At 39.9% G+C, this 22,209-nt stretch overlaps 1 protein-coding gene across 1 annotated transcript in view; it reads left to right on the top strand.

The window, feature by feature from the left end:
• WDPCP (WD repeat containing planar cell polarity effector) overlaps nt 1-22,209 on the top strand; it is a 684,160-nt gene that overhangs the window by 105,171 nt on the left and 556,780 nt on the right. The window contains exons 5-6 of the mRNA XM_073628184.1: nt 10,806-10,876; nt 11,140-11,199. Of these exons, the coding sequence (XP_073484285.1) occupies nt 10,806-10,876; nt 11,140-11,199 (131 nt within the window). The remainder of the gene's footprint in view (nt 1-10,805; nt 10,877-11,139; nt 11,200-22,209) is intronic.

The following is a 22,209-nucleotide window of genomic DNA, read 5'->3' as shown; positions in this document are numbered from 1 at the left end:
GTCAGGCCTGATCCCTGCGATCGCTAACAGTTTTTTTGGAAGCTTTTTATTGAACTGGCAAGCACCAGCGGCCTAGTACACCCCGGTCGTAGTCAAACCAGCACTGCAGTAACACTTGGTGACGTGGCGAGTCCCATAAGTGCAGTTCAAGCTGGTGAGGTGACAAGCACAAGTAGTGTCCCGCTGCCACCAAGAAGACAAACACAGGCCCGTCGTGCCCATAGTGCCCTTCCTGCTGCATTCGCCAATCCTAATTGGGAACCCACCACTTCTGCAGCGCCCGTACTTCCCCCATTCACATCCCCCAACGAAATGCAGTCGGCTGCATGAGAGGCATTTTTATGTGCTCCCGAGTACCCCTACCCAACGAACCCCCCCAAAAAGATGTTGTGTCTGCAGCAAACGCGGATATAGGCGTGACACCCGCTATTATTGTCCCTCCTGTCCTGACAATCCTGGTCTTTGCATTGGTGAATGTTTTGAACGCTACCATACACTAGTTGAGTATTAGCGTAGGGTACAGCATTGCACAGACTAGGCACACTTTCACAGGGTCTCCCAAGATGCCATCGCATTTTGAGAGACCCGAACCTGGAACCGGTTACAGTTATAAAAGTTAGTTACAAAAAAAGTGTAAAAAAAAAAAAAATATATATAAAATAAAAAAAAAATAGTTGTCGTTTTATTGTTCTCTCTCTCTATTCTCTCTCTCTATTGTTCTGCTCTTTTTTACTGTATTCTATTCTGCAGTGTTTTATTGTTATTGTTATTGTTATTATGTTTTATCATGTTTGTTTTTCAGGTATGTAATTATTTATACTTTATTGTTTACTGTGCTTTATTGTTAACCATTTTTTTGTCTTCAGGTACGCCATTCACAACTTTGAGTGGTTATACCAGAATGATGCCTGCAGGTTTAGGTATCATCTTGGTATCGTTCTTTTCAGCCAGCGGTCGGCTTTCATGTAAAAGCAATCCTAGCGGCTAATTAGCCTCTAGACTGCCTTTACAAGCCGTGGGAGGGAATGCCCCCCCCCCCACCGTCTTCCGTGTTTTTCTCTGGCTCTCCTGTCTCAACAGGGAACCTGAGAATGCAGCCGGTGATTCAGCCAGCTGACCATAGAGCTGATCAGAGACAAGAGTGGCTCCAAACATCTCTATGGCCTAAGAAACCGGAAGCTACGAGCATTTTATGACTTAGATTTCGCCGGATGTAAATAGCGCCATTGGGAAATTGGGGAAGCATTTTATCACACCGATCTTGGTGTGGTCAGATGCTTTGAGGGCAGAGGAGAGATCTAGGGTCTAATAGACCCCAATTTTTTCAAAAAAGAGTACCTGTCACTACCTATTGCTATCATAGGGGATATTTACATTCCCCGAGATAACAATAAAAATGATTTAAAAAAAAAAAAAATGAAAGGAACAGTTTAAAAATAAGATAAAAAAGCAAAAAAATAATAAAGAAAAAAAAAAAAAAAAAAAAAAGCACCCCTGTCGCCCCCTGCTCTTGCGCTAAGGCGAACGCAAGCGGCGGTCTGTCGTCAAATGTAAACAGCAATTGCACCATGCATGTGAGGTATCGCCGCGAAGGTCAGATCGAGGGCAGTAATTTTTGCAGTAGACCTCCTCTGTAGATCTAAAGTGGTAACCTGTAAAGGCTTTTAAAGGCTTTTAAAAATGTATTTATTTTGTTGCCACTGCACGTTTGTGCGCAATTGTAAAGCATGTCATGTTTGGTATCCATGTACTCGGTCTAAGATCATCTTTTTTATTTCATCAAACATTTGGGCAATATAGTGTGTTTTAGTGCAATAAAATTTAAAAAAGTGTGTTTTTTCCCCAAAAAATGCGTTTGAAAAATCGCTGCGCAAATACTGTGTGAAAAAAAAAAATGAAACACCCACCATTTTAATCTGTAGGGCATTTGCTTTAAAAAAATATATAATGTTTGGGGGTTCAAAGTAATTTTCTTGCAAAAAAAAAAAAACTTTTTCATGTAAAAAATAAGTGTCAGAAAGGGCTTTGTCTTCAAGTGGTTAGAAGAGTGGGTGATGTGTGACATAAGCTTCTAAATGTTGTGCATAAAATGCCAGGACAGTTCAAAACCCCCCCAAATGACCCCATTTTGGAAAGTAGACACCCCAAGCTATTTGCTGAGAGGCATGTCGAGTCCATGGAATATTTTATATTGCGACACAAGTTGCGGGAAAGAGACAAATTTTTTTTTTTTTTGCACAAAGTTGTCACTAAATGATATATTGCTCAAACATGCCATGGGAATATGTGAAATTACACCCCAAAATACATTCTGCTGCTTCTCCTGAGTACGGGGATACCATATGTGTGAGACTTTTTGGGAGCCTAGCCGTGTACGGGACCCCGAAAACCAAGCACCGCCTTCAGGCTTTCTAAGGGGCGTGAATTTTTGATTTCACTCTTCACTGCCTATCACAGTTTCGGAGGCCATGGAATGCCCAGGTGGCACAAAACCCCCCCAAATGACCCCATTTTGGAAAGTAGACACCCCAAGCTATTTGCTGAGAGGTATAGTGAGTATTTTGCAGACCTCACTTTTTGTCACAAAGTTTTGAAATTTGAAAAAAGAAAAAAAAAAAAAGTTTTTTCTTGTCTTTCTTCATTTTCAAAAACAAATGAGAGCTGCAAAATACTCACCATGCCTCTCAGCAAATAGCTTGGGGTGTCTACTTTCCAAAATGGGGTCATTTGGGGGGGTTTTGTGCCACCTGGGCATTCCATGGCTTCCGAAACGGTGTTAGGCAGTGAAGAGTAAAATCAAAAATTCACGCCCTTAAAAACGCTGAAGGCGGTGATTGGTTTTCGGGGCCCCGTACGCGGCTAGGCTCCCAAAAAGTCCCACACATGTGGTATCCCTATACTCAGGAGAAGCAGCTAAATGTATTTTGGGGTGCAATTCCACATATGCCCATGGCCTGTGTGAGCAATATATCATTTAGTGACAACTTTGTGCAAAAAAAAAAAAAAAATGTCACTTTCCCGCAACTTGTGTCAAAATATAAAATATTCCATGGACTCAATATGCCTCTCAGCAAATAGCTTGGGGTGTCTACTTTCCAAAATGGGGTCATTTGGGGGGGGGTTGTGCCACCTGGGCATTCCATGGCCTCCGAAACTGTGATAGGCAGTGAAGAGTGAAATCAAAAAGTTACACCCTTAGAAATCCTGAAGGCGGTGATTGGTTTTCGGGGTCCCATACGCGGCTAGGCTCCCAAAAAGTCCCACACATGTGGTATCCCCGTACTCAGGAGAAGTAGCTGAATATATTTTGGGGTGCAATTCCACATAGGCCCATGGCCTGTGTGAGCAATATATCATTTAGTGACAACTTTTTGTAAATATTTTTTTTTTTTTTTTTTTTGTCATTATTCAATCACTTGGGACAAAAAAAATAAATATTCAATGGGTTCAACATGCCTATCAGCAATTTCCTTGGGGTGTCTACTTTCCAAAATGGGGTCATTTGGGGGGGTTTTGTACTGCCCTGCCATTTTAGCACCTCAAGAAATGACATAGGCAGTCATAAACTAAAAGCTGTGTAAATTCCAGAAAATGTACCCTAGTTTGTAGACGCTATAACTTTTGCGCAAACCAATAAATATACGCTTATTGACATTTTTTTTACCAAAGACATGTGGCCGAATACATTTTGGCCTAAATGTATGACTAAAATTGAGTTTATTGGATTTTTTTTATAACAAAAAGTAGAAAATATCATTTTTTTTCAAAATTTTCGGTCTTTTTCCGTTTATAGCGCAAAAAATAAAAACTGCAGAAGTGATCAAATACCATCAAAAGAAAGCTCTATTTGTGGGAAGAAAAGGACGCAAATTTCGTTTGGGTACAGCATTGCATAACCGCGCAATTAGCAGTTAAAGCGACGCAGTGCCAAATTGGAAAAAGACCTCTGGTCCTTAGGCAGCATAATGGTCCGGGGCTCAAGTGGTTAAGCATTTAATGTTGCAAGCTTTCAGGATAAGATAGAGCCTTTGTCAGGCTTTATACATTAAAAAATAGGAAATATGTAAAGCCCTAAGAAAGAGTCTAAGTTAACCTGAAAGCTTGCATCTTTAAATACCTAAGTTAAAGGGTATCAATAAAACACGGTAAAACCTTTCTCTAGTCCCAAAAATACTTAGCCAATTAATATTAGTGTAGTAATTTATGTCATTAGAGTTCATATCTTATGACATATGGAAGCATTTTTAGAGAACTCTCCTGCCATAAACGCTATTAAGCCACTTGTAAAACTATAATGAAATTGATGATGATTAAAATAATCAGTGTATTCTAACCAAGCGTAAATTAGCATTTCCATGTAAATGGTTGGGGTATTTCTATTGAAAGCTATTGGGTTTCTAGCCTTTTTTTTCCACAAATACTAGTGTGTTGCTAAATAATAGGAGACAAATAAGAGCACATAGCTGCCATTACAAATAAATACTTTCTTTAATAAGGTGCTAAGCTCTACGGGGCAGCCGAGTACAGTGAGACAAACAAGAAACACAACAAAACCCAATGACTGTAGAGTGAGTAGTGGGGCCCCTAATAAGATGTATCAGGTGACACTTTTTGCTTTGTAGTATAGGTGAACAGCCTGTTGTACCCCTTGTGACTCACAGATTGCTCTCCACTGATGTCATTCTCTCTCTATCTTTTTTTATTTATTTTTTTCTTGTTTTGCCGCTGAGTGCTGCACTCTTACTCTAATCTTCCCTTTAATGGAGATTCCAAACTGCTTAGGTATGGCAATGAGATTTGAACAATCTTGAACAGGATTTTTATCACACTGTTCAGCTTCAGTGCGGAGTATCAAGGCAAGCATGGCAAACAAATTGCAGCGGCTACAACTAAGCAAGAAAGCGCCCTTTAATCTCTCTGTTGTATTTCTGTGAGGTGTGTCGCCTGCGTTTCTTTACCATACGCACAGTATACCTATAGAGAAAAGTATCAAATCACAATGGAATGCACTTATTTTCTAGTATGTCACAACTCTAAAATCAATTGTTAAATGATTAAAACCCCACTCATGGGTGTTTGTGAATGTCTTTACCACGTCTGCTTTGTTGATCTCCATTTTGGTAGCTCACTAGGTATGTTTTCAGTGGGCTTTATTATTAGCCTGTACACAGTATGTCTGAAAATAGAACACACATACATGCTGCTAGTGGTACTTTTCTGATAAAATGAATGTGTAGTATATCACAGATGTGAAAAAGTCTCCTCCTGACTGTGTGTACCTTGCAGGCTTTATTTGTTTCAGACACACACAATTGATTTCCTGAGCAAGAAGAGGAAAGTAGCAAAAAAAAAAAAAATGTATTTTTGGTCTCAGTTCAGATCCAGAAGTGTGAACTGACTATTTGCTTACTTTATATATGGTATTATGTTTTATTATAGGACATTACCAATGTGAATGAGGTCCTGGGAGTGCATTTCAGGCATGCATTTCATAAATTGAAGCCCCCAATTTTTTCCACTTGTCTTATAATTGATCTTTTGCAGAATACTTTAATTTATTATTTAGTTGCTTCATAAACATTTGTAATGTGTACTGTGTGATAGCTAAAAACGATTTTAGATTTTAAAGTAAAATACGACACAGCTAGTAAAGACAACACCTAGAATTGACAGTATGCGCATCTAAACACCCAAACCCTGAAGGCTATATTATGCAGAACTAGAATAGTCACATATAGTTACATAGTTAATAAAAAAACACAAGTCTATCTAGTTCAACCAACAGAATACCATGGTCGGGTGCTCAGGTTCAGCCCCTCCTACCATCTATGCTTTACTATTGGACAGCAAGTATTAAGAACGGCCTCACTGACTAATTGGTAGGTGTAGGAGGCAGGAGGGGGCTGACCCAAGTTCTTGAACTTGGTAGGGGGTTGACATTTTCATAATAGGGCATCCCAAATGTCTGTCCTCCTGTAGCAATTTGCAAAGTATTACTTATGTACAGTATATAGTATATATAGTATTTGAGCCTGGTGCTGTTTTTTTAACAGTTTTAATGTAACTACAGATTCACTTTAAAAAGCTTAAAATCAAAATCATACTTGAGGCAGGACTGTATTGCCACTAACCTGAATGTAGGGAACACACACAGCAGTTTTTTGGGATATGATTAAAATTTGAAACAATATTTGGCAATATTTATTGTATTGAGCCTCATACACATTTGCTGTTTTCTTAAAATTTTGGTCAACATTGTAATTGTTTTCAGTAAAGCTTCATTTTTTTCTGCTTGCTTTAAAAGATTTACCAGAACAAAATTAAATGCTCAGTTATGAAAAACTCCATGAAAAATTATTGAATATTTTCCACTTTTCACCAATTTTTACCAATTCAAATAATTGAAATTTGCCAATTTTTTTTGCTGTATATAATGACTGAGTTACAATGTGTGTGGACACTATTAGGGCTACTGCAACAAACTACAGTAATACCTAGGATTGCGAGCAATGCGGTTAATGAGCGTTTCGCAATACGAGCTATTATTTTTAAAAAATCCTGACTCGGTTTGCGAGCGTTATCTCGCAAAACGAACAGAATTCAAGTCTCTGCGGTGTGCAGTACCGCATTTGGCCAGAGGTGTACTCGGATGCACTCAGAGCCGCTTGGATGCACTTGGAGCCACTCGGAAACACTCGGTTCCCGAGTATTTCCGAGGCTCTCCGAGTGTTTCCGAGTGTCCCCAGCACCCCCCCACCTCTGGCCAAATGCGGTACTACATACAATAGAAGTCACTGTGGAACGAATTATCTGAGTTTCCATTGAATTCTATAGGGAAACTCGCGCTGATATACGAGTGCTTTGGAGTACAAGCTTTCTTCTGGAACAAATTTATGCTCGTAATCCAAGGTACCACTGTACATTGTTTCATCATGTGTTCCTGCAACACAGTATATCCATTTATAACATACTCAGAGCTGAAGTCAGGGATGACAATCACTTTATTTCTGCTTCATCGTGAAGATCTCTGTATGGTTTTCATTTAGACATTGGAGGTCAAAAAGTGAGCAGTGTTCAGCTTTCTTATTAGAAAGTCTAGTAAACTGTGCAAACAGAGTGGAGTTGATTTACTAAAGGAGTAGAGCATATATACTTTGCAGAGTCATTCTTCACTTAACTAGTGAATGAGGCAAAGCTAAGTGTAAATTAATTTAGCAAAGAATACATTCATTTTTTCTTACATGTGACTAGATGAATAAAATCAGAACATATTTACAGTACGTCTTTCACTACACTAACTAGTGAATTTTCAATTTGCAAAGTATTCTGATTAAGATCTTCTCTTTTTTAGTACATCAGCCTCATGTTGTAGATTTATCCTATATTCAATGTTTATTTGAAAAATAAAGATTTTTTTTTTCATAAATTATAAAAAAAAATAAAAACAAACGGTTCCCTTATTAAAATAACACTGACTAAAAAAGCCCCGGTAGTTTTCCTTTAAGAAAGAGCGAAGGTGCATATTTTCCTTTTGACATCTGTTAATGGTAATACATGGATTTTTCAGTTCTAATGACGAAGCCACTGCTTTCTGCCTTTCCAGTGTCTGCAGATAGGAGGCTGCAGAGCATTCATCTTCTCCTGATCCTCTTACAAAAAGGTTATGTGAAATACTAAATCTGCTTTAATCCCCAGAATACCAGAGAAGACAGCAGTGTATTACTGTATTCATTTGTTGCTCTTCTCTTATTTGCTGGCACACAGGATGTCATGATACATTTGATCACTTTCACTTCTTGTAAATATTAAAGCAGCGCTGGGCAACCTGTTGAATTTTGGGGTCCTCAAATGCAGGCGGCTGTTGCAAAGGAACACATTAGATCATGTTAATTTATCTTCTTTTTTTTTATGAGTGGAGTGGAGTTTGGTTAGATTGGATGGGTTGCACTTCACTGTAAAGCAAAACTCTACTTGTCAGTAATTCATTTATATCAATATTTGACAAACAGATATATATATATATAAATTAAATAAAACTTGTTTTAGAACACTATAGCATTACTTCTTATTGGATTTATTCAGCAGTACAATTTATGTATTTATTTTTTTTGCTATCTTATATATTTTGTATTCCATATAATTTATTATTTATAATTATTTCGGTATTATTTTTACCAACTGGAACTGTATATTTTTTCCTGAAATTGCTGTTTTGTTTTGTTTTGTTGTTGCATCACATATATGGCGCAGGCTGTCATTAACATAAACGCAGCAGTTGTTTCTCTGACTTCCCCAATAACAAAAATGTTTAACCTGTCGATTCTCCAATCAGATCTGTTATCTCTAGACCTTTTTTTTTTAAAAAAAAAGGCTTTTAGGCTCCATGCTCACTGAAGCTCATAAACGGCCGTTTTTGTGAGTTTGGGCGTTTTTTTTTAACAGCCCATAAACTCCCCTCTATGTTATCCTAGGTGTCCATGCACACATGGACGTTTTTGGATGTTTATCAGCAGTGGAGTTTATGGGCTGTTTTCTGAACGCCATAAAATCGCGTTCAGGAGTCGTTTTTCTGACCACAAAAAATGCCAAACGTTCATAAACACTGATAAACATTGATAAATGCTCAAAAACTTGGTTCACCAGGGTTTTTTTTTTTTTAACATTTTTGATCCATTGAAAGAAAAAAAAAATTTCAAAAAACGCAAAAAACTCTAACGTGGAAAAATGCTCATAAACACTATTGCAAAAAACGTTAAAAAACATTGAAGGACTCACTGCAAAGCTGCTGACGTTTTTAGAACATTATTTTAACATCCAGTGTGCATGGAGCCCTACTGTAACTGATAGACAGGTGTTCTCTGGAGTGGGATTCTAATTTTTTTTTTTTAGAATCTTCTTAAACCCCTGACAAGCAACTAAAAACAGTGTTCAACTACATATATGTAGCATATGTACATGTATGTCTTAACTCCATATATTGGAAATGAAGACAAATTCAGGTGTTTATGTACAGTTTTACAGGTATTTATATAACCTTAACAGTTTATGCAGCACTTTACATTACATACTGGGGTACACTAAACAATATCCTCATTCTCCAAAACGAATCTATACACATTCACTGGCCTTGTTATCTATTTTTCACTACATGTTAATTACTGTGTTTTTTTGCCTCCTTTTAATCCATTGCCTACTTGGCACTTTTACCCCCTTTCCCGCCCAGGCCATTTTTCAGCTTTCAGCACTGTTACTCTTTAAATGACAATTGTGCGGTCATGCAACACTTCACCCAGATTCAATTTTTATTTATTTTTTTTCACACAAATAGAGCTTTCTTTTGGTGGTATTTAATCACCACTGTTTTATTTTTTGCTAAATAAACGAAAGACTGAACCTTTTGAAAAAAAAAAAACATTCTCTTTGTTTTATAAAATTTTGCAAACAGGTAATTTTTCTCCTTCACTGATGTGCGCGCATGAGGATGCACTGATAGGCTGCACTGATGAGGTGGCACTGATGGGCACTGGTGAGACGGCACTGATAGGTTGTACTGATGGGCACTAATAGACGGCACTGATACGAGCACTTGCAGGCGGCACTGAGAGGTGGAACTGATTGGCAGTACTGGTGGGCACTGATTGGCAGTACTAGTGGGCACTGTTGGGATTGCACCCATAATCAGTGCCCTGGTTATCGGCTCTCCTCTCCTCACGCTGTCAATGTGAGGAAAGGAATGCCTATAACCGACTTCTGTTTACATTGTGCTCAGCTGTGATTGGACACAGCTGATCATGTGATAAAAATTGGCTCTTTACCTCTATCTGTGATCAGCAGTGTCCAGAGGACACAGCAATCACAGAGTGTGCCACCTGTGCACCGCAGCGGGTGCGATCATGGCTGGCCGCGTTGTAGGGGTCATTTGGCTATAGTGCGGTCGGCAAGTGGTTAACATTCTCCGTGAGCTCCTGAACCAAAGAGCAAAGGAAGGTACTTTTCTGAGTTAAGAATACATTCTTGTAATAAGGGAAAGTGCAGCGCTAAAGAATGTGAAAGTAATTAATAACACTATTTCATATCATACAATAAATAATATTGGTCAGTGTATAAAATCCATAAGCATGTGATGATATATGGTGAGCATTCTAAATTATATATACTGTGTCCATATAAAGGTGACACAAAAAAAAAAAAAATTCTCTGTGACACACTTATACTTGGTGTTCTTAATAGAATGAACTGAGTCCGTGAAAAAGTAAAGTCCTGAAAAATGTATAACACCAAAAAGTGTGGAATTAAAATATGGAGTGTTGATAGAAGATCCACCACCGCTCTTAAAGGAGGCTTACCAGAGAGATTGGACACAGATGGGTGTACACCCACTGAGTCAATCGAGCTTGTAAAGTGGGGATCCTTGATGGTAACTGTTACTAGAAACGCAAATCCAGGTGACCCGGGTACTTGCAAGAATATATATGATAAAAGGGCAGGTCCAATCAGACATCCAAAGTATATGTGGAAGGAATATGAGAGCACATAGCGTAATACTGTATAAAAAGCTTAAAGCAAAGAATACATTCTTGAATAAAATTTTCGTGCAAACTCTATGCAGATAGTATCTTGATTGCAGGTCAAACTGAGGACCCAAGTGCTGCAAGTCAATTATATGTAAAAATACATTACCTTTTTTTTTTATTTTTTATAAGTACATAACCTGATTCATTGGTGGTTTTATGTCCCCGTAAAATTCAGCTTTAAGGTTACCTATTTGCCAATAACTTTTTTTTTTTTTTTTTTTTTTTTTTAAGCTCGGGGTTTCCCTTGGGTGCTGAAGAACAAGCGTCCAGAAAAGCTTCGAGACAATCTTATGGAGCTGGAGGTATGCTTTTTGAGAAAGATACAAGAATGGCAGCAAACAATCCTCCTTTCAATCACCTTTCAGCAGCTTTAATTTTCATAAAGGATCAGGCATCGCAGTGATGATAACAGTGCTTTTGTCTTGAGAACTGTTCTGAAACAGTTGCATCTTTGTTTATGTGGCATGCTAATCTCTCTCTGCTTGAAAACCTGAAGCACTTAAAGCAGTGCGAACAATATACACAGCCGACTCTCTAGAGCTCACTGTTTTCTCTTGTCCTACAGGAGCTGATGCAGAGCAGTGAGTGTGTGCTCAGTAAATGGAAGAACAAATATGTCTGTCAGGTAAAATGTTTTGACATGCCCTTCCTCTGTTGAGTCTGTGGAGCTGAACGCTTTTTCACTGTGTGATGGCACTGTTTTATTAGGGAAACCAGCTTTGAAAAAAAAATGTGTTTTGTTGCAATTTTGCTTCCTTACTAGTGATAAGTGGCTGCTTATTGAAGTAGATGCAAACCCTAACTGAATGATATTATGTTTTCTAAAGTTCTGTGTATCATAAACAGCTGTCTTATTTTTTTATGTTTTTTACTTTTTTTAAATCTTTTATTGCACCTCAGTGCTGCTGATCTCCTGCAGTTACTTTCTGTATACAGTACATGCATGTGCTCCAGTAATGGCTGTATGGTATTTCTCAGGTTGGGTTTCCTGATAGTGACACTAAAGGACCATGCCTGCGTAATAGACAAAATCAGGAAATAGCCTCTAATAATTACAACCAAACTAAAGCCCTGCGTGGCCACTTGTAGCCCCAAGAAAGGATAACAACATAAAAGAGACGGTTGTTATCCCACAACAGGTCTATATGCATGAACTACAACAGGGGTCTCCAAACTTTCTAAACAAGGGCCAGTTTACTGTTCTTCAAACTTTAGGGGGGGCTGGACTGGGGCCATTGACAGTAGAAAATGAGGAAGAACCAATGCCCCATAATTGGTATTAGGCGGAGTAATGCCCCGTACACATGGTCGGATTTTCTGATGGAAAATGTCCGATCGGAGCGTGTTGTCGGAAATTCCGACCGTGTGTGGGCTCCATCGGACATTTTCCATCGGATTTTCCGACACACAAAGTTGGAGAGCAGGAGATAAAATTTTCCGACAACAAAATCCGTTGTCGGAAATTCCTATCGTGTGTACACAAATCCGACGGACAAAGTGCCACGCATGCTCAGAATAAATAAAGAGATCAAAGCTATTGGCCACTGCCCCGTTTATAGTCCCGACGTACGTGTTTTACGTCACCGCGTATAGAACGATCGGATTTTCCGACAACTTTGTGTGACCGTGTGTATGCAAGACAAGTTTGAGCCAACATCCGTCGGAAAAAATCCTAGGATTTTGTTGTCGGAATGTCCGAACAAAGTCCGACCGTGTGTACGGGACATTATTGTGGCCCATTGTTGGTAACAATAGTGCACCATCATTGGTGTCAAAGGGAGGAATAGTGCCCTATCATTGGGGTCAATGGGAGGAATAGTGCACCATTATTGGTGTCAGTAGAAGAAAGTATGCCCCGCTGTTGCTGACAGTGGAGGTAATATTGCCCCAAGGTACAGATAAAAGCAAGCAAAGGGCCACATCTGTCCCCCGGGCCGCAGTTTGGAGACCAGTGAACTACAGTGTTGGCTGCACATCATTTCCTTGAATTAACTTTACATAGTTTACATAGTTACTATGTTTACATAGTTTGCATAGTTACTATGTTACTATGTAACTTCCTGATACTGAAAATGGTGGGCCATGGCAGCACAATGCTGCAGGAACTAACTCTTTCAATTTTGGGATATAAACCATTGGTCTGAATAAGCTATCCTATGATAAGCTGTGCCATGGTAAGCTATGCTATGGCATTGCACCATTGCAGGAAATTGTTGTGTTATTTCTCTAGGATTACAGTCATTGAGGTATACTGAAAAAAATACAAATCCAGCAATAACCTACAAATGATTGTAGGAGATATGTTTTAGCAGTGCTAGTAAATTGCAGCACTGAATGAATGTTTAAGATAAAATATAGAACTGAGAAAATAAAAAGGTCATAAGGCTCTAATGTTTCCATCTCTGTACAACAAAAAATAAAAAATTAAAGGTTCTGACTGGAGCACAGCTTTAAATATCAAACAACCCTTAATCCTTTTACCTGTTAACTTTTTATAATTTATTTATTATTTATTTATTTATTTCAGGTACTTATATAGCGCCGTCAATTTACGCAGTGCTTTACATATACATTGTACATTCACATCAGTCCCTACCCTCAAGGAGCTTACAATCTAAGGTCCCTGACTCACGTTCATACATACTAGGGACAATTTAGACAGAATCCAATTAACCTACCAGCATGTCTTTGGAGTGTGGGAGGAAACCGGAGTACCCGGAAAAACCCACGCAGGCACAGGGAGAACATGCAAACTCCAGGCAGGTAGTGTCATGGTTGGGATTCGAACCAGCGACCCTTTTTACTGCTAGGTGAGAGTGCTACCCACTACACCACTGTGCTGACCCTATAATTTATTATTGTATTATTGCTCAAACCTTTATTTATATTCGTTTTCAATAATCCTCTGCATACTAGGCCAATCAGACTCCAGAACATTGTACAGCACTGTCAGTCTAATGTTTTTAGCTGATGGGCTTGCTTACAGGAGGTCCACAGAATAATGGACCACATTGGTGTTCTAAGGCTCGAGCAGCGCTTTACTGCCAACATGGCCGCAGCTGCAGTGTGAAAGCAGCCTAATGGTCCACTCATAATATTTATGAGCTGAAAATAAGGCTCAGCCATCGACTATCTTTCCCAAAGTCAGTATTTGCATATCATTGCACCTTTTAGTTTCAGGAGATTCAGGAAACATAAAAAGGTGCATACATTCCTAAGTGTAATGTATGTCTACTTTTCATTATTTGCGCAGTGTTATTACATTTCACAATTTTTTTAAAAACAAAATTTAATTGGAGAGAAAATGGAGATGCAAAAGGAATAAAACAGCATTAAAGGTTCCTTATTAGTACCTAGCTAATGCCCCAATAAAGTTTTTCCCCACACTTCAGCTTTAAGGATTATAGTGTAAATAAATGGTCCCCAGAAAGATCCAGTAATAAAAATATAATAGCGCAATATTAGCATTCTGGGATACCTCATAGATCACTCTGGCCCCTTGTCACTCTGCCTACATCTACTGGTGTTTACTTATTCTTAATATTTGAAAGAAATGGTAGAGAAACAGACAACATATTTGCTCAGGGATTGTGTCAATGTTTGTGTATTTGGGTACACTCTTTGTTAGAGTCAGTAGGAAGCAGACTGGAATTCTCCTGTTGCTCTAATTGGCTTCTTACTGAATGTCATCTATTGTATTAATATTGTTAATTGGTGTACCGTGCAGTCAGTCCATTGACATCCAAGCTCCAATACTTACATTTGGTATTATCACTGTTCTTCTTATCCACAGATCAGATGTATCACATTACAGTAGAAAGTAAAATATATTTAACTTCTAACAACATAGTTAAATGCTGCTTTTGCTGATGTTCTCATTTTCTATGCTTTGATTTTTAAACGCCATGTAATTCTTTGTAACAATAAATAGTCAATTTTGGTTGGAATATCGCAATACTGATGTACATTTTTCCTGAGATCTGATGGTTTTGGGCTCAACATTGTCTTGTGTGTACCTGCCTCTGTGATGACTTCCCCTGCCTTCCTCTACAAATGTAGCCCAAGAGTGCTATTTTGACGGTCTAGTGCATTTTCAATACTTCCATGGTGACCCTAATAAACATGGTTAAAAAAAGGTTTTGGAGCTGGTATCTAAACCAGAACTGGCAACAGATCTACACTCAACATTTTGCAGATTTATTCAAAGCTGAAGTCAAAGCTTGGTAAAAAGTTACACTTTCAGTGGATCCACCTCCACACTGCAAGGTTAACTGCTCATTTTGGCTAGAGAATGGTAGATAAGGTAAAATCCTTATCTTTATTCCTCATTGCTCCAGCATCAGGCACTCTCTTCTGCTCCTGGGATTTGGGAAAGCCCATGGCCTACTCACGTAGAATGTAGGACCTCAGGTTCTGCACTATACACGATAACATGCTATGTGCAGTCAGCTCACAACAGTACTTTGAAGCCGAGTGCATTTATGGCAGATCAACCAGTATTTTTCTGTACTTGCAGGTTCTCTAAAGGGATACATCATGAGGAAATGTGCATGTATTACAGAGATTTATTGTATATCTACTTTTTTTTTGCTTTGCCCCAATATACTCTAATGTAAACTAATTGCGTTTTGACTTTAGCATAGTTGCAGTATTTTGTAGGTAGTGTTTGGGGATCAGTTTACTTGCTGTTTAGACTTGGTCTTTTTTTTTAACAGATGCACTTTATTTTGTATAGAGTAAAAAGGAAAAACATTAACAAACCAAATCATAATTGGTACAAAATAGGTTACATGGCAAGATATTACAACACAGGTACTGTGTCTACTACATATAAAAGCATAAATCAGTCAGCAATTCTGCAGGCAACTCTGAGAAGTAGCCCAGAATGTAAGGCAGTTCAACTTCCAAATTACATAGCCAGCCTCCCCCCAGATATGTCACCAATAATTAGTCACTGCAAAAGAGTAATGAAAAGGTAGTAGGGTGGGGCTGAGGAGTGGGCAAAGGGGGAAAGAGGGGGAGGGGGGATACACAAAAGCATTCACAGAGACCGTCCTCTAGCCTCCACCCATGGACCCCAAATCGTATAGATTTTTTTTGGACAGTTGCGACCCATATAGGTTAATTTATATAACGGAAGCACTTGGTTGACCAATGTTCTCCACTGCTAGACCGTGGGCACCACAGTTGTTTTCCCATTTCATTAGGATGAACTTCTGTGCATAGAATGTTGCATAAAATAGGAAGCACCGTGAGACATTAGGCTCATTCAAAAATTTAGTCACCTGCTGCCAGACCCTAATTGTGGTACACATCGGCCTCATGATGTTGGGGTTGGACCTGGGCCCTCAAAAAAAACACATTACTCAGCTCAGCATAAGAGCCCAGAAATGTGGATTCAGAGTTAACCACGGGGTTCCTCGCAATTGGGCGAACCACCATCAGACAGTGACAAGGACCGCTGCCCAATAGTAGTGTCTAAAATTGGGGAGGGCCAGGCCTCCCATTGACATTGGGAGTTGCAAAATAGTTTTTGCTAAGCGGGGAATGTTCCTGGCCCAGATAAACAGGGTGAGAAGTTGATCAATTTTGTAAAAAAAAGACCTTGGGAACCAAAACTGGCTATTACAAAATACATAGAAAAATTTTAGCAAAAAGATAATCTTTATCAAATTGACCCAACTTACCTGAGTCAGGGTCTTTCATATCCCACATTTATTAATAAGTTGAGTCATAACCGGTTGAAAGTTGTTGGACAAGAACCGTTTGAGATCAAGTGTTATTTGAATCCCCAGGTACTTAAATTGGGTGACTAATAGAAGTGTCAGGTTGGCGACCGGAGGTGGGATCCCAGGCAACAACGGAAACAGGACCAATTTATCCCAGTTTACACATATGCCAGAGAAGTCCCTGAATCTGTCAAAGAGAGACAGAGCCACCTCCAACAAAGGTCCCAAATCCCTCAGAAACAGGGTGCCATCAGCATATAGAGAAACCTTCTCAGTATTAGAATCCACTAATATGCCTTTCACATTCTCTGAGCTTCGCAAACAAATCACCATTGGTTCTATAGCTAGGGCAAATAGCCCAGGAGAAAGGGAGCACCCCTGTCTCGTCCCTCTATATAGTGGAAAGAAAGGGGAAAGTAAGCCATTGGTTTGCACCCTGGCCATGGGGCAAGCATACAGAAGTTTAACCCAGTTCGGAAATTTAGGCCCAAAACTGAATTTATGCAGGACCAGCCAAAGATACTCCCATTCAAAAGAATCAAAGGCCTTTTCTGCATCTAATGAGGCCCACCACCCCAAGGTCAGAGGCAAAACCGGCAGTATCCATAACCATGAACAGACAGCGCAGGTTAATATCCGTCCCTTTGCCTGGCATTAACCCTGATTGATCCCCATTAACTAATTTAAGAATAACTGAGTTCAAGCAATTTGCCAGCACCTTAGTCAGTACCCTTAGCATCTACATTTAGTAGGCATATCGGGCAATAAGAAGAACAGAGAGATGGGTCCTTACGGTTTGGGCCTTACCCGGTTTGGGGACCACTACTATTACTGCTTCCGACATGGTTTTCAGCAAGTGCTATTTTAGGAATCTCGTACAAATGCGGAAGGAGAAGATTAGTGTGGGTTTTATATTTAAAATTCAGCCGATAAACGGTCTACCCCTGGGGTTTTCCGTGCTGGCAGAGAATTCAACGCTCGTTTAACCTTGTCTTGCGTTATGGGGGCATTTAAGACTTGGTCTTTAAAGTAGTTTATGAAAAAAATGAAAACATGAAGCCCACTATCACAATGCTGATATTAATTTACTGCGAAGAAGTAACTCTAGACTGCCAAGCTGTCAAGATTGTAGTTTCTCTAGGCTGCAAAGAACTTGTAATGCCCTGTACACACGGTCGGGTTTTCCGATGGAAAATGTGTGATAGGACCTTGTTGTCGGAAATTCTGACCGTGTGTAGGCTCCATCCCACATTTTCCATTGGATTTTCCGACACACAAAGTTTGAGAGCAGGATATAAAATTTTCCGACAACAAAATCATTTGTCGGAAATTCCGATCGTGTGTACACAAAACCGACGGACAAAGTGCCACGCATGCTCAGAATAAATAAAGAGATGAAAGCTATTGGCCACTGCCCCGTTTATAGTCCCGACGTACGTGTTTTACGTCACTGCGTTTAGAACGATCGGATTTTCCAACAACTTTGTGTGACCGTGTGTATGCAAGACAAGTTTGAGCCAACATCCGTTGGAAAAAATCCTAGGATTTCGTTGTCGGAATGTCCGAACAAAGTCCGACCGTGTGTACGGGGCATAATAGTGTTTTTTTTTAGGTTTTGCTCCATCTTCATTTGTTTTAAACTTGTTTGTTATTACATGAGTTCCCTTGTTAGTGAAATTAAATGTGGAAATAACAATCATGTAAGATCCTTAAATATAGAACTTCTTTTTATATGCAACTATTTTGTTTTTGTTCTCACTTAACATTTTGCAGTGTATGTATTATCTCACTCAGACAAAGGTTTAAATGCCTCCTTAAATAAATTATCTAAGTAGTAAGATATCTTATTTGAGATCAGGATTACTTGTGTTTGTGTGTTTGTTTTAGTGTGTATACCTATAATCATTAAGGAACAATTCATTCTGAATGATTTCAGTTATGTGTTGTTTGTATTTTCCTATATAATGCAAAATGTCTGGTGATGTAGGATTTACTTTAGAGATTGAACTTTTGTTTGTTGAGGCAATGTTTGCATTGCACATGATCACAAGACAAAACATTTCATAGCAATGTTGGCAGGCAAATGATAGGACGTTAGCGGTTTGATGGGGTCTTAGGTGACAACGATGATTGCTTCACACCTAATGGTTACATTGTTCTAGTTTATACTAAGACTGCAGTTAACAGCATAGGTTAAATGTCAAATGCTTGATTTCCATTTGAACACTGATTGGCTATTAAACCAGGAACACACCAGCACAGATTATTACAGAATACAGATGTTTTCTCATAAATTGTGGTTTAATCTGTCCATTAGGACTCAGATTCCTGCATAGCCAATTTAGGCCATGGCCTAGAGTGTCAGGGCTGCCAAAGGTGGCACACAGTAACCCACACATCATGTCGCTGAGTGTCAGTTATGCATTCCAATGTACAATGATCAGCCTTAACTTTATGACCACCCACCTAACATTGAGTAGGTCCCTCTTCTGTCACCAAAACAGCCCTGGCCTGTCAAGGCATGTACTCCACTAGACCTCTAAAGGTTTGTTGTAGTATCTTGGCACCAAGTCATCAGTAGCAGATACTTTCATTCCTGTAAATTGCAAGATGAGACCTTGTAAATTATGAGGATCAGACTCACAGATGCTTGATTGTCTTAAGATCTGGAGAATTTGGAGGCCAAGTCAACACCTTGAGTTTAATGTTATGTTGCTCAAACCATTCTTGAACTATTTTTGCAGTGTGGCAGGGTGCATTATCCTGCTGAAAGAGGCCTTTGCCTTCAGCAAATACTGTTTTAATGCAGGAGTGTACTTGGTCAGCAGCAATGTTTAGGTAGGTGGTATGTGTCAAAGTAGCATCCACATGAATGGTAGGCCCCACGGTTTACCAGCAGAATATTGCCAAAAGCATCCCATTGCCTCCGCCAGCTTGCCTTCTTCCCATAGTGCATCCTGGTGTCATCTCTTCCCCAGGAAAGCAACACACATGCACCGGGCCATCCACATGATGTCTTTATTTCATGGCTCTGTGGTCCAGTTCTGAAGCTCACGTGCCCATTTTAGGGGCTTATGCCGTGGACACGGGTCAGCTTGAGAACCCTGACTGGTCTGTGGCTACGCAGCCCCGTATGCAACAAACTGCAACACATTTTGTGTTGTGACACCTTTCAATCAGAACCAGCATCAACTTTTTCAACAATTGGAGCTACATTAGCTCTTCTATTAGATCAGACTACACGGGCCAGCCTTCACTTCCCACTTGCTTCAGTGAGCCTTGGATGCCCATGACCCTGTTATTAGTTTGCCGGTTTTCCTTCCTTGGACCACTTTTGGTCGGTCCTGATCACTGGGAACATCCCACAAAAGCTGAAGTTATGTAGTTACATGGACCCAGTCATCTAGCCATTACAATTTGGCCCCCATTAAAGTCGCTCAAATCCTTATGATTGCTAATTTTTTCTGCTTTTAACATATCAACTTCAGGGAAAACATGTTCGTTTGCTGCCTAATATATACCATCCACTTTTGCATGCCATTGTAACAACATAATCAATGTTATATACACGTATGGTTGTTTGAGCTTTGGGGTGCACACCCTAATGCAATAGGCTGGGCACACCTATGGTAGTGACATTACCAAATGGCCCTTCAAATCTCTTGGGGATAGCAGTTAGAGGGGCAGCAATAACTTAGATCTCACTTAGCAGATATATAGCGGCAAGGCTGACAGGACAGAAATGTTCAGGCACACTTAAATGTCAGGAAGCACACAGATTTATTTAGAGGCAATTCAAGAAATATATATATATATATATATATATATATATTGGTCATAAATTTATGTCTGATCAATGTAAAATAGAAGGATGCAGACCGCTGCCCTGTCTGCCAGTGCAATCAGATTGGATCCTCATTATTGGAGGAATAGTTCACCTTGTACTTCGTTATCTCACTCTGAGTCTGTACGCCTTGAACTGAACTTCTACCAAAATGCAGTGATAGTTTGTCTACTCTCGTAATCATCAGGTCTAGGTTTACAGAGTAGGCAAAGTATCTCTTTTAGCCTCTCTGCCCCAGCCTAAGCCCCGGTTCACACTGAGGCAGCGCGACTTGCAGCGCGACTGCCTCAGGCAACCTGGACACGACAGGGGCGGCGACTTGCAAAACAACTTCTATATAGAAGTCTATGCAAGTCGCCTCAAGTCGCCCTCAAAGTAGTTCAGGAACCTTTTTCTAAGTCGGAGCGACTTGCGTTGCTCCGATTAGAACGGTTCCATTGTACAGAACGGGACGCTACTTGTCAGGCGGCTAAGTCGCCTGACAAGTCGTCCTAGTGTGAACCGACCCTTAGTGTGTCTTGCATAGCTATAATGTCTGAGTTTATAGGTTTGATACTAAGGCTAACTTGTTCACGGGGTTCAGAAGCATGAGGCGGTTAGTCTAGAATAGTAGTAAGTAGAGAAGAGCCTGGGTGCAGCAAACTTTACTGAAGTTTGGGTGCCGAATCCAAAACCCATTAAAGTCATTGGAAGCTGAATGTTAGGAATCAGTAATGGCCATTTGCTAGGAAAACGGGCAAGATATTGTCAGATGGCATGGGGGAGGGGCTGAGCACTGCCCTGGGAAACAAGTGCCAAAGTAAAAAAGTTCTAAAAAACTCAGTTTGACAGGGAGCAGCAGTTGTATTAATGCCTGGAACATTAACCACTTGCCGACCAGCCGCAGTCATTACACTACGTACTTTATCATAGCTGTACGTCGGCTCCTTAAAGCGGGATAGCAGGCACCCATGCGGAGGTGCGACGACCGCTGGCCACGTGCTATCGCGGGCACGAGAGGCAGAACAGGGACGTGTGTGTGTAGACACACAAATCCCTGTTCTGTGAGGAGAGGAGATGCAAATCGTGAGTTCCTACGAGCTGGGAACCACGATCTGTCATCTCCTATAGTCAGTCCCCTCACCCTACAGTTAGAACACACACTGGGGAACACAGTTAACCCCTTGATCGCCCCCTAGTGTTAATCCCTTCCCTGCCAGTGACATTTATACAGTAATCAGTGCATTTTTATAGCACTGATCGCTGTATAATTGTCAATCGACCCAAACATGTGTCAAAAGTGTCTGATGTGTCCGCCATAATGTCACAGTCTCGATAAAAATTGCAGATCGCCCCCAGTACTAGTGCAAATAAAAAAAATGCCATAAATCTACCCCCCTATTTTGTAGACACTATAACTTTTGTGTAAACCAATCAATATACGCTTATTGCGATTTTTATTACCAAAAATATGTAGAAGAATACATATCGGCCTAAACTGAGAAAAAATAGCTTTTTTAAAAAAAATCGGGGATATTTATTATAACAAAAAGTACAAAATATTGTGTTTTTTCGAAATTGTTGCTCTTTTTTGTTTATAGCGTAAAAAATATAAACCGCAGAGGTAATCAAATACCACCAAAAGAAAGCTCTATTTGTGGGAAAAAAGGACATCAATTTTGTTTGGTACAGTGTCGCACAACTGCGCATTTGTCAGTTAAAGCGACGCAGTGCCGTATCACAAAAAAATGGCCTGGTCATTGAGCAGCCAAATCTTCCGGGGCTGAAGTGGTTAAACATGCAAAATTCATTTTAATAGCATTCCTGGAGGATGACCTTAAAGCGGCACTTCACCCAAAAAGGAAAGTTCCACTTATTTACACCCCCCCTCCTCTGCCACATTTTGGTTTTGACAGGTACCAGCTCCCACCTGTGGTCAGATGCACTGCGGTAATCTGAGTTGGAAGTTCGGGCCCCCCTCCTTCTCCCGCAGTCCTCTTGGAAGCATAACATCTGGGACACATCACAAGTCACAGAAGACTACGGGACCATTCACAGCGTCACCTGCACACAAAGCTGATTA

This window comes from Aquarana catesbeiana, linkage group LG04 (assembly GCF_042186555.1).
Source record: "Aquarana catesbeiana isolate 2022-GZ linkage group LG04, ASM4218655v1, whole genome shotgun sequence".
Lineage (NCBI taxonomy): Eukaryota > Metazoa > Chordata > Amphibia > Anura > Ranidae > Aquarana > Aquarana catesbeiana.
The sequence above is the reverse complement of the archived record's forward strand: the minus strand, read 5'-3'. Positions and strand labels throughout refer to the sequence as shown.